At 39.8% G+C, this 18,550-nt stretch overlaps 1 protein-coding gene across 1 annotated transcript in view; it reads right to left on the bottom strand.

Moving 5' to 3' along the window:
- Positions 1–18,550, bottom strand: part of FAM133B (family with sequence similarity 133 member B) — a 27,002-nt gene extending 8,452 nt beyond the window's left edge. The window contains exons 1-13 of the mRNA XM_075143763.1: positions 18,369–18,550; positions 14,368–14,465; positions 13,599–13,677; positions 11,270–11,344; positions 11,067–11,099; positions 10,589–10,657; positions 9,892–9,987; positions 8,593–8,640; positions 6,673–6,768; positions 5,826–5,874; positions 2,159–2,208; positions 1,458–1,620; positions 912–1,067 (exon numbers count right to left, since the gene is read on the bottom strand). Coding sequence (XP_074999864.1) covers positions 912–1,067; positions 1,458–1,620; positions 2,159–2,208; positions 5,826–5,874; positions 6,673–6,768; positions 8,593–8,640; positions 9,892–9,987; positions 10,589–10,657; positions 11,067–11,099; positions 11,270–11,344; positions 13,599–13,677; positions 14,368–14,465; positions 18,369–18,392 — 1,036 coding nt within the window. The 5' untranslated portion in view covers positions 18,393–18,550. The remainder of the gene's footprint in view (positions 1–911; positions 1,068–1,457; positions 1,621–2,158; positions 2,209–5,825; positions 5,875–6,672; positions 6,769–8,592; positions 8,641–9,891; positions 9,988–10,588; positions 10,658–11,066; positions 11,100–11,269; positions 11,345–13,598; positions 13,678–14,367; positions 14,466–18,368) is intronic.

Genomic DNA, 18,550 nt, shown 5'->3' with positions numbered 1-18,550 from the left:
TAACGTCTATCACTAACTTATATTTTAGAATGTTAATTAGTAAGTTGGCTACAGAAACCCCTCTACACGCACAGCCAAGCATTTTGGAATGGGAAAACAATAGCTTTGCTTTTGCAACTGAAATCTGCCCCCTTGTATGTAAGCATTAAAATAATTTTTAAGAATGTGTCCATGTAAGGCATTTTCCAAGACACAGTTGACTTGTTGCATAAAATGGCATTTAAATACCCCTCCTGCTAGAAAGTGGGAGAAAGTTGAACCAAGGGGTGGCTCTTGGCGGCCTTCTGAAAGGAATGGCACTCATGCCTCCTCCACATCCTCCTCTAGACACCTGTAGACCAGAGATCATTCACGTGACTTTCACAGTAACTGCAAACATGGCTCTCGTGTTTCTCTGTGAAATCACTATATTTGCAAGGGGTTATTTGGCTCATTACTCTCATCTCCCTGATTGTCTGCCCAGTCCCTTCAGTGCTCTTCACAGCACCTCGACTCCAGAAGTTACCCACTCCAAGAGAATGGGTACCTCCCATTTCTGGGACCTCCAAGCCCGAGACAGAGCCGTCCACCGGCAGCAGTGACTGCAGCTCCCGGTGGAACCACCGGAGGGGAAAGTGACACCATGCTGCCCTCTTCTGTCACGACACTACAGTGACTGGGATAGAAACGGCCACAGGACAGCACTACACCTGCCTCTGGCTGGTCCCCCTCGTACAGGAGCGTGAGCCATCCTGAACCAAGGGAAAACTATTCCGCATAAAGAAAAAAAAGATACCCTTTACTCAGCAGCTCCTGAGCATAACTCTTCCTCTGCTGTCCTTGCAGGGATGAGATGGCACTATTTTGCCTAGGAATCGGGTCGACAACGTAAAACTAAAATCCTACATGTTTTTTAGACCTGTCAGTCTCACCTCTGTCCATGATCATGTCATCGGTCATGCCAAATGCGCTGTGCAGAGCGTCTCTGAACATGTTACGGTCAAAGCCGACCGCAGCAAAGCGGTTGCTGGACTCGGCCACCAGCGTGTCGAAGAGCTTGATCAGACATTCCACTTCGCTTTTATTAACTGCCCAGTTGAAACACAAGCAAACATATTTTATAACTTAACTTGGTAAAAACACACGGCAGGCACGGGGAAGCTACAGGGCCCGGACACCTCAGGTGTCAGCCATTAAACCGACTGCCCCACAGCCCTCCGCCCCGCACCCGCTCTTCCTAAGGGGCGGCGGGAAGTGCCCCACCGTGGGGGATGGGGGTGGCGAGCAAGGCCACAGAATGAGCACAGGGGACAACGGGAGGCCGCCGGGACCAGCGAACGCCCCTCAGGCGGCGGCGGAGGCGGCACGGCTCCCGCAGCCCACCGCCCCGCTGAGGCGGCCCTGTGCCGTGCCGGGCGGGGGCGCCTGCCGCCCCCAGCCTCACTCACAGCGCTTGGCGGACCGGCCCCGCGACTCACAGTGCTTGGCGGATCGGCCCAGCGAGTCCACCAGCTGCTGCAGCCTCTTCCTGCTCATGGCGGCGGCCTCGCCGCTCCCCGCCGCCGCTGCCTGGCAACGCGGCCGAGCGGGGCGGGGGGATGGGGCGGCCGCGGTGCCGCTTGGTGACATGCATATATGTATCTGGGCATAACGAAGAGAAATGTTTATCAATACATTAAAAAAAATAGCACTTGTATAAAAGAAAATAACTGAATGTCGAACTTCTAAAAACGTTTCTGGAAAGAAGAGCTAAAAATGAAATACTACATACAGTACTGCTTGTTCATCTGCTGTCAGAAGACAGAAGGCTATTAAAAGACTTCTGTTCCCGCATTGCTCATTTTCTGCTTTGTCCCACTGCCCAAACGTGGAACACGGCTGTGGGTGCCTGGTGCCACCTGAAACCCACCGCACCTCCTCACGTACCCAGCGTGTACAAATCGGGAAAGCTGACGGGTTGTGACCAGGCTTTACTCTTCTTTCAGGAAAAAAGAGGATGCAAGAGGAGTCGCAACGTATTTGTCAATGTATTGGAAACACTGTCAGTATTAAAGCAGCCTTGTTGTGAACTGGCAAAGCCCCCTGAGCAGCTGCACCACTTCCAAAGCATGACAGCAGCATCTGAAGCACACAGCTGACCAGAACAAACAGTGACAGTCAGACAATTAAAATGACATACCGGCTTATGTATTTGGAAGACTGGGGCTCTCATTTTCATTTTTATTTCTGCTGCAGGTAGTTGTGTAAAAGTCAAATAAGGTATCACACAGGACAGAGGGTTTATGCTGTGGTTCACTGCAAGATCTTTTACCAAAACTGCAACACAACTTAAAGAGGAGACATCCCCAACAAAACCAAAGACAAACCCCAAACCAAACCCCTACTGTTCACTGCATCTTGCCTTTATTTTAACCTCACTGACAAAACAGTGTCTAGAATCGGCAACATCAAGCCCAACAGTATAAAATATTTGATGAAAATATTCTTACTATGGTCTAGAGGGACATTACTGCAACTCAGTGGTGGTATTTTCCCAAGAACTTAACTCGAAGTCAATTTCTCTGTACAACGGCAATATGAAACCATCTTTCTCCCCCAGTTTTTAGTTATGGTTTGCAGACTAATAATCAAGGTCTTAAAAGGTCTTGAAATTCTTGGCAATACAATATTTGAAACATCTGTATGCAATAGAGGTAAGTCCTAAGTTAGCACCCGTGCAATGAGAAAAGGGGTGGATCAAGAGTACAATCTACAGTTGACCCTCAGGATGGACGGGCAGTTTTTAAAAGCTAACAGGAGGCCCAGCAATGGGTACTTCAATGGAAAATATAACGAGAATTTCATGTAAAAACTAAAATCAAATGGTTGCTTGTGTTTTCTTGCGTGCACATTTAGTTTATAAAAGCTTTTTTCAATTTCTAAAGCAACTAATTTAAAGTAAAACTGCTTTATGATTTAGGTCAACATTCTGTAGCCCTCAAGTACAAAAATATAAATACAAACTGTTTAAACAGTATCTTTAATGAGATTCTGGCAGTAGTTTTTTTATCTAACAAGACACATCACGTAACAGGTCTGCCACTGAACTTGCTTAAGAGTAAAATCAGCTTCAATATGAAGCTGTTAAGGTATCAAAACCCTGCTTTTTACATGCTAAATATCTTCAGCAAGTGTGCACTTAAACACAGCAATGAACTTAACTATAAGAGTAACTAAATACATACATGAAACTCTGCATGTGGAACGTAATTCATAGAATTGGTTACAACAAACGATTACCTGCATTTCATTAATTTAAAAGTGGCACAAATCATGCAAAACAATTCTAAATATAATGCAAAGAAAGCTACCAGTGTTTGCAAGAAGTGTTCAACTAAACCAAAATTACATTAAATGAAATACGCATATTTACTAGCAAAGATCTATCGCTATTTCAAAGAAGCAGAGGTAAAATCTTCAGGTTTTGAATGTCAGTTATACTGCAAAATGTCATTGCTCTTGCTTAATGCAGAAGCACATGCTTAGAAGCCCAGAACTGCTTATTCAGAAAAAGTCTGCTGACAATAGTTCTGGCTTCCCTAGAATCAGAGATGCTGCATGGATTAAAAATCGCAGAGACTTGCAAGAATCAAAGGCAAAGGCACCCTATTCAGTTAGCCAAAATGGTAGCACTCCCTTTCTCATAAGCATGAAGACAGTAATGGGGCAGATGATAAACATTTCTACAAAGGCAGCATTTTAAATGTTATCATTAATTTCCCATTTTGTAAATGCCATTAGCAGACACCAGCTTGTAATAGTTCATGTATAATATTAGCCTGCAGGATGAACTTTGGATTTTATTTGTCCTGATTTACAAATAAAGACTGTGACTAATGCTTCAAAAGACTACTTTTACTACCTAAAAAGTTTAACTCTTATTTTCCAATATTTTACACCTCAGCTGGACTACCATCTCATATTGTTTCAAATATAGAACACCGCTTACTCGAATTTTAGAAAAGTTGTACCTCATGTATTAAGCAGCAGGCAGTAACAATGGCCTTTCCCAGCACAGCTGCATCTGGCTGGCTACTGAAAGATTAGGAATATTTCTAAAACACAGGAAAACTCATGCAGTTTGGTAAAGTTTGCTGTCATTTCACAGTTTAAGTTTCCTTTAGTCATTGCACTTCTGTTGATAGTCTTGTTTATTTTAAATATTATTCCGAATCTGAATTTGAACCAGCAATCTTCTTTTTCTTCTTTTTACCATGTTTCTTGTGCTTCTTTCTCTTTTTTGTTTTATCCTAAAAAAACAGTAAAATTAAATGGAAGTTATTGTATAATAAAATTGCCGTCTATTAAATTCTGCTAACGCAAAATGAGAGCACGGAAAGGATATCTTTACAAAGACATTTCAAAAAAGATTTCTATAAAAGCCTATTGAAAAATCACAAAAAGAAAATTCATATTTTACCCAGTAATTTGCACTATTATGCACAGCCTTCAATTTATCTCCATCATGGCCTGGCTATTTCACACCTCTCATCACTGTCACTATTACATTTCCTAACCTTTTAAATGATTTTCAGTGCTTTATAGGTTTCTGAGAAAGTAATAACGAAGTGGTTTGACAAGCAGTGACATCCTGTATGTGTGGGAATAACTAGGATGTTTACCTATTTTAAAGTAAGTGCTTATATTTACTGCGCAAAACTAAATAGTTAAACTACACTTAGCTAGAACCTCCAGCACTTGCACTTCATTTAAAATAAAACAATAATGATCTCAATTGTAAATATGAATACACTCAATTAACCCTACTGGATTCAGTCCTGAAGTTATTATCCTGATCACTGTAACACAGAAGCTAAGAGATACAATCTTGTCTTTTTGCAAGCAGAATTTCAACTGGAATTCTTGAATAGGTGTGGCATTATGTAAACAAAACAATCTTGGTATAAAAGCTTTGTTTTATACATATATACACAATTCTTCTAAGATAAAACCACAATCAGTCACTAGAAATTTTACAGCAAACAGCTTATATGATTATGAAAAAACAAACAAGTTCCATGGAAAATGTGTATTGAGTATCACTGATACTCCTACGCTTGCATTTTGAGGTGACTAATGTAAGCCTCCCTTCGCCCTAACTCATCTAGACAACTGAGATGTCTAATTAGGAACACGGTTGCTGACAGGAGAGAGAGAAAGATACAGAGACACCTTGAGTGGCCATTTCGGATCTCCAAATCACTATACTCCTAACTGAGGAGCCTCAGCTACATGTGATGAATCCGAGTTCTATATAAATCACTGCTGAACCTTCCTCTTACTTTTACCAACAGAAACAAATCAACAAAATTGAGAAAAGCAACAGGTTGCTGACAGCTTTTTATGTGGTTGGGGGAAGACTTGTATTAGTATAGATGTTGCAGCGATTATGTCCTAACACCCTTTTCATGGTCTGCTAGAGGGGGCTTACCAAGGAAGAATTATACATAACACTAACAAAGGAACAGCACTGATGTCTGTGTGGCAAACTGCTACCCTACCCAATACTTTAGTGGTTCTAGTAGGTTGATACAGAGTAAAATATATGCTACAATAAGTGTTAAACTCGTAAATCTCAAATCATATGTATCTATATAGTGACAAATATCTATAGTGACAAATTTTTCCTTTAATTCAATAATTGAAAAACTGACTTCAGCAGCTAAATAGAGAAATTGTTAATTTAGATTCATGTGACAGTAGACTTTTGCTATAAAACATTTGTATTACTGAAAAATGTGAAATTGGAAATTAACCAAATACAGAGTATTTATATCCTAAAACTACAGTATGAGTAAAAAGGATACTTGCTGTTTTCTCTTTTTCCTCGTTGTTTTTCTTCTTTTTTGCTTGCACCTAAAAAAAAAAACAAACCTAAATCAAATGAACGGCAGAGCAGCTTTGGAAATGCTGTTTTAAATAAAATTTTGAGCTTTTGTTGCATGTAAATGAATGATGGCACAACAGTGGTAGAACATACTGAACAATAATCCATGGAGAAACACTGTGTTGTAGTCTAGAATACGCATTATCCTATAACATCCGATTTGGGAACACACTCTGCTTTTAGTACATAGCAGAACAAGAAACAGCAGAGAGATAAAGGTAAAATTACTAAGCTAATAATGTGGCAAAAATTCTTAATGAAAAAATGCAACACACTGGAGCCTTCCCAAATTTTGTAATCCTACAAGAATACAAACCCTCAAAGTAGATACACACAAGGGTGACAGTAAGATTATTACGTCCAAAATTTTTTAATTCACTGGAAAAGGGAGCCAAAAAATTTTAGCCATCTTGAAATCTGCCAATCTGTTCACAAACATCAGAGAGAAATCTTGTGAAGGACACCACGCCAATCACGTAGCCTCATTTCATTGAGCTCAAAAATATCCATAAAAAGTTGAAAATCTTCAAGAAAATAAATTCAAAATGACTTGTAGGTGATAGCAGCTGTACTAAATAATTCTTACTAAAAGTTTTTATTAAAGAGAAAAATACAAACAACTTTGAATGTGCTGCACTCTTAAATTCAACTGTACAGAGCAGAACAGTTTCAAAAATATATTAAATCTAAGCTAGTTCGTTCATTCACTCACGCGAATCAGTAAGCTAAGAGCATTATAACATCTGAAATTGAGGTTTCACACTGACCTCCTCTGTCTGATCTGATTCTGATAAGGATTCTGATGACAAAGGTCCATCACCACGATCGGCTTTCTTCCTTTTCCTGTGGTGATTTTTGCCTTCCTACACAAAGCAATATATTTGTGAGTAAAGTCAGGCCTTTCCAATTTTATAAAACTGCTGCTTAAAACTTAGATTGAAATATTATTTCTAAGTTGTGAAATATTTTTAAATATTGTTGACATCAAACTAATTACACATCATCCAGAAATCACCCTACTGTTAAAATGCTTTTAGTGGAAATAATCTTTTTGTGTATATTCCTTTCTCTTGTTACCAAGATACAGCAGCCTTCTAAAAGTGAGAGGAATAATACCTCAGTATAGTCTCTTATTTTAAATAACAACACATGGAGGAGTAAGCATCTGAAAATAAAATGTTTCACCACTTTTAAATACTACTGACTAAATGAAGATGTCTCAACATGCGCATACAAACGCTGCAGCTTCAGACTCTTGCTTTGTTGATGAAATTAAAAAGCTAAAAGAAAAAAGAAAAAGCTCCTCTATATTTGCGTCCAACCAGGACAAGCTGTCCTTGCCAGCTGAATCTCAGTATATTTAAGGGACAACCTTTTTTTTTTTTTTTAATTTTTAAAATTTTGATGCTGCGTGAGATTGCTCTGATGAGCTACTTTCCCCCCTGCCCCTCCTTTGCTCTGGACCAGGCAAGGTGTTCCTAAGACTGAAGCTACTTCCATTCAATTTCTAAGGCCAGAAACTGAAAAAATTCTTGCTAATTATCTTTTTGCAAGGTGGGATCACACATCTCAGCCATGCTATTTAGTCTATTACAGGTACCTCAATCCTTTCCCAAAAGTACTCATGAAAAGTACACGTGACACAGCCCATTTGAGAGACAGGGTGCCTTCAGACGGGGAAGACCTCTAGTCCCCAAATGCCCTTTGCTTTCAGAAGATGTGTGAAAGTAGCATTGCAGCTTAACCAAGAATAAGGGGCTATGGTAGACACTTGGGCTTTGAAGAAAAGCTACTCAAAGTTAAAAGGAGTTGGTGGGAAATGGAAACTCTGTGAAATGGAAGCAGGAGTAAGGAAAAAAAAATCAACACATTTGCCTTATGCAATAGAGAATTTGTACATCAAAGTCAGTACTGTTGACTGGAGTAGTAGAGGCCGATCTGGTAACAAAGGTAACTGGAGAGAAAGACTAGGGCGGACTCTGAGAGCACTGTTAGTTCACACGTATGTAGAAATAACCAAAATTTAAGTCAACAAGATTATTTGCATTAAACATAACGGAAGGAAGGAAGTCCTCAGATGCGTGTACAAAATGGTGAGATGGGAAGGAGAGAAGGTTTTCACGCTCAGAGAAAAGATAGAATAAGGTAATTTTTCTTAAGCTAATACAATTTTCTGTGGAATTTTTCAAAGCCATCATAAGTACAATATCTATAATTATGACTACATTTAGAGAAATATATCCTCTGTTTTATGTTCCTTAATTTACAGCAACAAGCCAGTATTGTACCAGACATGCCACTGAAATATCATCACACATATTTTTAGCTCAATGTGACTGCTCAAGATAAAACCCAAAATACTAGAATGCAACTGATCTACTACAGCAGATTCGATACTTTTTTCATTTACCTTCATAACAAAAACAGATCCAGCAGTTTCCACCACTAATGACAATTGTTAAAACAGGAGCTGAACCCAACTAAAAGTCTACCTCAAATTGGGGGTACTGAATACCTTCTGACTGTGTAGTTTTGGACAGAAAATTTCCATAGGTGTAAATTGAGGCATTCCATATTTGAATTAAAGGGGGGAGGGGGGGGTGGGGGGGGGAGAGAAAAAGAGAGAGAGTGCTCCATTATGGATGTAAAATACAATTCTGATGTAAGTATTTCAAGAGCAAAAATACCTTCTCTTTTTCATGATCTTCCTTTGACCTTTTCTTTTTTGTGCTGTCCTAAATAGAAAGAAAAACATGAACCATGACAAAATTATTTCAGGAAAAAGGTAGAAATCCCAAAAGCAGTCTGACCCATTGTCTTTTCCTGTCTATTGAAGGTCATTCTTCAAAGTTGTTCTTTCTACCTTGCAGTTAACAGGAAAAATACGAAAAAGCCATAATTTTGATGCAGCTGCTAATTTCCTTAACCAGCAGTGTGAAAAAGTCTGTATGGAATGAGGTTACAGAGTAACCTACAGCACACGTAGAGAGCCTCTGGAAAGGATACCAGCTATCACTACTGTAACCACATATAACATATATCTAACATATAACAGCCTGGAGTCTTTATTCTCTATCCATGCCCATCTCCACTGATCAGGCAAGGGTTAAGCAGGTATTTCCATGAAGTTTTCTGCCTTCCAATCTCAGCAGTAAGGGTATCTCTGTGTCTCTTTATGTAGCAAAAGTTTTCAAACTCCCATTAGCACAAATTCATAGGTGTATGCAAACAGTGACTCATCACAATTTATACTACACTGAATTAGGTATTCCAGTAAAAGCCTGTGATGAAGTCTACACACAGAATCTTAACAACTCGCTGTATTATTAATATATAGGCAAGAAGTATACAGTTACTATCCACTGTAACACAGAAAAATGCTAACATAACAGAACAAATTGCCTCATGTATCTTCCCCACTTTTTTGTTCATTCAGTAAGCCCGTGTATGTACATTGCCCTACTTTCAGAAAAGGAAAAAAGATACCCTCAATTTAATATGCATTTGGGAAAGGCTCAGTTCTCCAACAGGAAACTGTTGGAGTCCACAGATATTTAGAAAGGCAATATTCTGGCCACTGATATCCTGCAATATCTATGTTTTCACAGATTGGTGTTTAATTAAATAGCATATTCACAAGAATTTCACAAAACATTTTATTTTTTTAAGTGTTAATGTAGTATTAAAACTAAACATTTGAGCAGCACAAAAGCTGCGTATATCTGAATTCAGAAAAATAGCTAAAAATTGCTGGAATAAAGCATGTTCATTTTCTAAATATCAAATTATTTCTGCAGGCATTGTGGTCAGTGGAGGTAGATTCCTGATTGCATCTGGAAGATATAAGCGCAGCTCAGCTACAATAAGAATGCATGGCTTTAAAGTTGGAAGATAAAAAAATACTGATATGCGAAAGTTAGAAATGTTTCTGTCTTTATAACACACATCAAGGAAACTTGCCGAGGGTAACACATCTGCATATTTACCTTGCTGTCTGACTCAGATTCAGAAGTTGAGCTTGCTGAAGATTTCCGTGAGGAGCGATACTTCTTTTTCCTTCTTTTCTTCCCTTGCTTTTTATCCTATCCACAAATATTGTAGGAAAAAAGAAAAACACAACCCTGAATTTATTCTCATTAGAATTAAAGACTTGCATTAAATGTAAATAGGGAACACCAAATTCCTACATGTTATCATGTTCTCTTGAGGAATAAAGTACACTACAATTGATTCTTTTAGCGGAGGACCTTCATAACTCTTCTGCATTGAAAAAATGTAAACTGGTGAAAAATCCAGGTTCTCTAGATTCTGTTTATTATTTAGATGTGTGCTGTAGAATCTGATTATCTGTAATAAAGATTTTTGCTAAAAAGTAAAAATGGTGTGTTTGCATTTTTATGATTAGATGGGGGATTCTATTGAAAAAGCATACAATTCAATGTTGAAACAGAAATGGATCCAGTTTACAAGCCAGCCACCCAAAATTTATAGTGTTCATAAAGAAATTCTTGAACAGATATATATCTAAAATTCACAACTTTATTATATGTACCAAATGCATAAAAATTAAATAGTTTTATGCAAACCAAGCCCTCAAACAATATTCTAAAATATTTTACCAAAATCTGTGTTAAATAAGCCCCATGAACAAAACGTGTTAGATTCTACTAAGTTAGTTCTTACCTCATCTTCTGAATCAGAAGAACTGCTGGAAGAATCAGAGCTTGATGAAGAAGAGGAAGATGAAGACAACTTGACCAAACACAACAAAAAGTGAAGCTTGTGAGATGCAGCATTTTGTCTGGCAAGTAGTCAAAAGTCCATCCAAACACTCTCTTTAAAATGTCTTCATTTGCAAAGTATTATCAATGGTATTTTACTTCCAAGAAGCTGGTCTTACATAAATTTTCTTAAATAAAACTGTAAAAAGTCACTTCTAACATTATTCATTTAATAATATCTATTTAATGCTTTTCCTCCCTTTAAACAGAAGTAAAATTCTCCTTGTACAGAATGTACGCCACCCCCTCAAATAAAAATCAGTTAATTTAACAGCTAAAATCAAAATTACAGCTATACGCTCTCTTTCCAAGAGAATTTAAATGGCAAATAGGAACAACACCAAAGCAAAAAAGCTCAGAAAACTGAAAATTTTGCTCACCCTATTAGATTTCTTCTTTTCTTTTTTCTTTTTCTTAAAAATAGAATAAAACAAATGTTACTTTGGCATCACGTTCTTTTGTCGTGCATTTAGGTTTATGTACAGTGATGCTGGCTTTTAAAATTTATTTATGACATTCTGTACTGGCAGCATCGATAAATCCAGCTCCAAACACAGACTGTATGAAATTGAAAATAACTTACCTCTTTCTTTTTGGAGGAACTCTCGTTTCCACCCAGTAATTTCTCCCTGTGTTTTTCCAGTTCTTTCCTCCAATTCTGAAAACAAAACCAAACAGAAACAGTGACATGAGCGTCATTTCCAAACAGCTTTTTTTAAGAGACCTTTTTCAAAATCCTGTCCTCTACCTGACATTACCGTTTTCACAAAACCCACAGAAAATAAGCAACGTATAATGTTAACCAAAGCTATAATGCATTTGATTTTACAGATTAATATTCATCGAAATGCCATGTTAGTTCACACCTTGATGTTCAAGCTATTTAGATTTAAGAGATTGTCATTTATCTTGAAGGTCATCAATTATGATATTTTTGCTTTTGTATCACAGTGTTCTTGCTAGAGCACTTTAGACAGCCAGGGCACCCTACCAGAAAAATTGCTATTTTGTCTTAGTTTTAAAGTCACCTGAAGCAAAATTTCAAGACAAATTCTCCCGGCCCTTCGTCAATGTATGGGTGTCTCTAGCGTCTGGGCCTTGTCAGTGTCAATAAGGATTAGAATATTAAATTATTATACACATCTTCATAGAAACACTCTTATTTTTGTTAGGCCAAGCACGCTGCAAGGATAAAAGTCTCCTCTCATTCCTCCTTTTCAATCCCTCACAAGGTCTCTAGCTCTACCTAAAATCCCCCCTTCAAGAGCTCCGAAACATCCAACCCGCTCCCATCAGACTGAAAGGCTGCTATCTTCAATCTGCCCTACTCCTGCATCCTGTGTCAGACACGTCAAGTGCTCCCGTCTTTATTATTATTATTCTGATCCCCCCTTTCCTCACGATGAAGTTGTATTGGTATTGTATTGGCAAAGCAACGATAATCCACATATTGTGCTGAAGGGACAGAAATATCAGGAATTAAGTAAGATTATACCTGTGCAATGCAATGATACACAGATCCCCAAGTCAGCATACTGCGAATGAGCTGAAAAACGCTGCTGAGAGACATGGCAGATTAGCCAGGATACAGTGCTGTGTGTAATGTGTCTCCATGGTCCAAGGTAACATCTACACAGTATTGCAGGGGGTTGTGCACTTTGATATAGCAGCTACCCGGAGCTACCTGAGGGGTCTTTAACAGCCTGTGCTTTACTAGGCAGGCGTTCTCTTTGAATTATTTTGAAACTGTGCTAGTGTTATGTTTTAAACAAAAAAGCGCAACATCTGTCAGTAATATAGGAGAGAGAGCACCTCATTCAGAGACTTACAATCTTTTCAACCGTTCAGAGATTTGTTCTTAGGAGCTTTAGGAAGAACTCATGGCCACTTCACGATACCCTGCATCCCTTCCTACCCTTCTGCCATACTGAAAGGCTGTTATCTTCTATCCATGCCAGTTTCAATTATTTCACAATAAAGCAAAGATACAAACAGGAAAGGAACATGATAAAATACTAAACCTAACTCACTAAGCCAAAACTCACAGAGCACAGAATAGCACCCCATGACCCTCCAAATACTGGTATAACTTCTTAGGCAAAAAGGCATAGCAAGAGCAGAGGTACTATGCCCTTCCAATAACAGAGGAGGAGCACAATCTACTTCAACCAGAAACTTGCACACAGTGATGAAGACTACTGCTTGAAGCTTATGCCAAGATACCAGAACCCAAGAAGGAACAGTTACATTCATCGCATACTAATTTCTTCCTATGTATACAACAGGAGTTATATGTGAAACTTTCTTACACCGTGCTGATTTCCAGTAGGTACTGAACACAAGCATCAGAACAGCTGCATTTATGGTAGAGAACCAGCACGGAATGTAATCCATTTAGGATGAGAGTGAAAGAAGTGCTTTATAGTCCTGTCTCTATATCAAAGGCCATTCTTTGTGCCTTCTCCCTTATCAGTATTACATGTACATTCCCTGTCAAAGACATCTGTTTCCAGTAATACGCCTCTTTCCAATATATTTGGATTGTGTGACCTTAAACAAGTGAAGATTACCACAACAGATATTAGTTTATCATACTGGAAAATGCACGAGTTTCATTTATTAATATAAACATATGCATTTGTGTAACTATATTTACATTTATGAAAAGTTCAAGTTTTATTCAGCAGCAATTTTGAAAACTTTTTATACAGCGTTTCTCTGAATTGAGAGTAGATCTTCATTGGTTAAGGGATAACCTTAACATCCGATACAAACAAAACAAAATATTTACTCATTAAAAGCTTGAGTGAAGTGAAATATTATGGGTACTTGGTGCTGCTAACAATAATGGAGGAAAAGTAGCATATAAGATAAGAAGAATCAAGTATTAACATATTAATAACATTACCAACCTCATTCATCTTTTCTTCAAACTCAGCCAAAGCCCTGGATCCTTTCTTTTTCTTTTCTAGTTGCTCTTTCACTTCTTCCCTACATAAAAAGGATGATAGATCACAATTACTTTATTTTCACAATTAAAAGTACCTTCTTCAGCGTCTAACTTTTTGTAGGTTTTTTGAAGTTTAGCTTTGGCTGAACTTCCAACAGAAAGACAAATGAAAGCATCTTAGATGTTATGCATATGGTAACCTAACCCTAATAACTTAAGTACAGTCGCTAAACCCCTCCGAAAGATCTAAAGCTAACTTTGAAATTAGGTAAATTGTTCTCTAATGTCTTATGAGCAGGGCAAAATGGACTGAACATAAAGTAAGTTGTTGATAATATCTCAAAGTGATGATTTTGTTGGGTAGGGTAAACTGTGTTCTAAGAATATACCAGCAAAATGTTTTTCTAGAGATGACTTTATTTAAAAACTAAATATATCTGCAGGCTTTAGGTATTAGGATTTGTGAAAGAGGTAAAATGACCAACATTTTCCTCTTCTGAGAAACCGCTGGCAAAATATTTAAAGACAAATGAGAAATATGCAAAATGAAATAATGTTGTTTTTAAAAGAGGAGATTGAATACATATTTAGAAAAGAACAGCTTGGCCAGAGACAAGGAATCTTTCAAAATTTGTTAATGTGTATTCTGGGGAGGAGGTAGGTAACCGTGTCATCTCAGTAAAAGACAAGAAATACTTTATTCAGAAGGGCAGACAAGTATTGCTACTTACCATGTTGGTCTTGGCCTGTTCAAGTAGTCTTGTATTGTTGGTCCCGAATTTTGGGCAGGACCTCGTGCTCTGGCCATAGCTATGGGATTCATATAAGCCTTGAATATCAAACAACAAAAAGAAATGTAAAATTCATCAGCTGTGCTATGATACCAAAATCTGTCCTTTTTGTTCTTCACAGAAACTTTTTCCTCAGTCACTGAAAAATAATTCTGACTTGTTTCTAAAAACATAAAATATTTAACTAAACCAAGTTGATTCCGTCTGGCAGAAAGACTCAGGTAAGTGCTTTCAGTTTGAGTTACACTGTGGCAGAAAGAACTCATCCACAAAGAGACCGTGTTCCTTACAATAATTCCCCTTCCCGAGCAATGATTTTGCAAACTGAGTACAGTATCACGATTGCTGAAATATTCTTCCTTGGGATATGGAAAATGTAATTAAATTTCAGCTCTTGCTCTCTGGTTCACTGATCTTATGCCTTTAAAGTTCTGCTCAAAATTGATGATAGTAGATTCAACAAATTCTGCATAAAGTTTCTCGCTGTAACAAAACCAAAACAAGCAAGTGGTGGTGCTCTGCTACAATTACACATCTATGAAAATTCTGTGAGTTAAGGCTATTTTAAGGAGGAAAAAAAATACAAAACTCCCCAAAACCCAATGTTATGAGGTATTCCATCTTTCAAACCCATGCAACCTCTTCATATTCACTCTAAAAATGTAATAGGTTATAAAAGATGAATGTAAAACTTGGAATCCATAATCCACCTCAGCATTTAATGGAAAAACTCTAATCTAGCAAAAAAATCTTCAGTTTTTTTTAATGCTAGTAATACTTTGCACATGCGAAAGGGAGGTACATGTACCCCCTTACCTCATGGGCTTTTATCACTATGTCATCCCAACACGTCACAATTTACTTATGCAAAATGTAACACACACTGTTCTTACTGTCTGGAGTTGAGAAAAAAAATTCAATAGTCAAAACAATGACTAGCTTTGGCTGCCCAATCCGAGATAACTTTTTTGAGGGTACAACATTTTATAGATTTAAAGTAAAGATTTGACCGTATGTGTAGCTCTTACATGTCCGACACTGCTTTTTGTCAGGCCACAAAGTAAGCATTCAGAAGCCACCATGCACAGTAAGCAACCATTTGCGAAAGCTGTCAAAAGCAGCAGCTGCTGCGGCCCCTCCTGTTCCCCCCACCACAGAAGCAGTGGCCACAGCAACGCTGGGTTTCTGGACTGGACTGCAAGCAGGCTGGTGGCCTTCAGCTCTTAGGGCTATACTTAGTCCTGGAAGAGGGACTCTGGGCTCTGCCTGGAAAGGGGCAGCGGGCCAGAGGGAAGCACTCCCCACACTGAATTTGGCTCACGGTCCATCAGGTGGACCACACCGAAGCAATCAGAGGACTCTTTCCAGTGGACCAGTTTTTGATTCAAGTTGACTTTGCAACCCTAAGAGTGATATTTGCTGCCATTTCTTGGGGCTTTGCTCTGTTGCTTTAATTCACACAAAAAGGCTAACAAACATGGGCAAGTAAACGCTAAGGTATGCCAATTTAAACTAGTTTAATCTCAGCTTGGCATCTTCTTTTGTAGCCGGGTGGATGTATGCGCTCAAGTAGTTACAGCACTTAAAGATACGTATCCACATTATTAACTCTAGCATTTTATTATATTACAAATCTACAAATGAGTAAAAATTTTGCATTTGAATTCAGCTTTGAAAGGAAAAGCAGCTCCTTTAGCAATGCAGGAAAGCAGTATTTGAACACGGTTTTCATTAAACAAAGGTTATTTCAATGTACTAGATCCACTAGAGAAGACAACAGAAATGTAATTCATGACTTGGCTTACTCCAGTGAGCAAAGTGAGTCAACTCTTTTTGGTTACCATTCAAGAATTTGTATCTGAAAGCTCTAGCTTCTTACATAATTATAATACTCCTAAAACCAAGGTTTCTTGCAGCTCTTAAATAAAAATTAGCTACTTTCTTACCAGAGCTAACCTGAAATGAACACCCTATTGCGCCCCAACAAAACTCTCTCTCTCTACCTGCAGAAGAGGCTACAACTGTCAAATGTTTGTTTTCTACTTACTCAAACCGACCCCAGACAACTAGCTAGGAAGCTCCCTCCTTGGAAAGCGACTTTCTTTAACTTTCTGGCAGCAAGCACATAACAACTGAATACTGCTCTATATTCCACGAAATTTACGTCTTAAAACATGTTCTTATAATTTCAAAAACAGGTTTATTTATGAAGAATTACTTCGCCAATAAACATTTCTTAGAAGTATTTACACTATTTTGCCAAACTGCATGTCACTAGCCAGAGAGAGCACAGAAACGCACGCTCAGTAAAGGAAGTGCTTGTCTGCACATTCATTTTCTTCTTTTGGCAGTTTGCTCAAGCAGTTATTAAAAGGTATTTGTTATATAGCTTTCATGCTCATCAAAAGCATAAGGCACCTTCAGTCAGCTGGGGTTCTCTGGGCAAGCAATACAAACTGTTACTGCCTTGCAAGTATCCTGCAGGTGTGAAAAAAACGAATTTATTTTCCATCTCCAAATAGTCAAAACGATGGTGTATTTCAGAAGGGACATGGAAAAGGAGTAACAGGTAGAAAGCTCTACGATCACAGAAGAGAAGCAAAGGGTCCTATGTTATAACTTGTCTGTGCTAGCAGCCATCATGGCATAATGAACCTTTATATAGGAATATAAAGATTTGCTAGCATTGGTAGGTGCATCTCAACTGTCCTATTAAAAGAAAATTAAGAATAAATAAATAGACACCCAAACACACCCAAAAACATTACAAGAGGGCAATACATTTCAAGCATAGGCTGGGTCTTGCTGTCTAACCCTGTCAACTCTTTCTCAGTAGACTCGATCATTTTGATGCCTCAATAAAGTAATCAAAGGCACTTAGCTATCCATTTGTATAATGTATATGTCCATCATGTCTATCACATATTATTCCACCAAGGTAAGCAAAGACATTTCCCTGAATGGATCTGAATATGAACTCACAGGACATGGTAGAAAGAGACAAAGAAAAGGGAAAAAAAAGTATTATGACTTGTTTTTAATCATGAAACCCATTAATTGTAAATTTACAATGCCTAATGAAACATGAGCATAAGGTGAATGGCTAACTGGTACAAAAAAGTTTAAAGAAAAATACGAGGAGAGATAAACGTGGTAACAATATAAAACGAGGCTCTGCAATCGGGTGTGTAGAAGCGCATTTTTGGCCTCTGACCACTGGCTCCCGAGGTTAGCAGAGCGCTGCATAAAGCTAAATTTCAAATCGCTCAGGTAGAGCTGAACGCCGAGTTTAAGGGGACAGGGCTTAGTGACGATCAGGGCGACTTCAGCAAATGCTGCCACTCCCACCGGGAACGTTTTATTTTTGTAAGGACCAGGCCAGCTTCTTAATCATCCTCACTTAGCAGATCACAAAGCAGGCATCAGTCACGACTGCTGCCGGGTTTGACAAGGTAATCACACGTGCCTGCCCACGCTGAGGGACGCCCACGTTGAGGGACGCCCCACACAGGACCTCCGGCAGGCCCGGCCCCGCTCCCCCGGGGCGCCCACCCCCGCCGGGGGGTCCGCAGCGCACGGCCCGCCTTTGTTATCTGGCGGCACGGGGCCCCGAGGTCGGCCGGCCCCCCAGTCCCGACACCGCCTAAACAGCTCGAGTGCCTCCCGCCCGCCGAGGCGCAGGCCCGGCGGCCCTCTTCTCCCTCGCTGTGGGGCGGCGGCCCCCTTCCACCCCCCGCCCCGGGCGGCCGCGGACAGGCCCGCCTAGGCCGCCGCAGCAGTGCGGCTGCCCGGGCTGAGGCGGCGCCCAGCTCCCCTCAGCTTCCCCACCGGGGCCCGCCCGAAGGTGCCGCCGCCGCGGGTGTGGAGGATCTCAGCGACGTCCGCCGCGCCGGCCTGGCCCCCCGCCGCCGCCTCCCCGCCGGGCTGCCCGCGTTACTCACCACCCGGTTGTCCCGCTTCCCCATGGTGCCGCCGAGACCCTGCGCCGCCGCCCGCCGTCGCCTCGGCCCAGCCCAGGGCCCTTTCCCCGCGCCCGGGAAGCCGCGCCGCAGGCGCCCCGGCCCTGCTCGGCCCCGAGCAGCCGCCGAGCTGCGGGGAGCGGCGATGGCGGCGGCCACGCAGC

Source organism: Calonectris borealis, chromosome 2 (genome assembly GCF_964195595.1).
Source record: "Calonectris borealis chromosome 2, bCalBor7.hap1.2, whole genome shotgun sequence".
NCBI lineage: Eukaryota > Metazoa > Chordata > Aves > Procellariiformes > Procellariidae > Calonectris > Calonectris borealis.
This window is presented reverse-complemented; position numbering and strand designations above follow the sequence as displayed.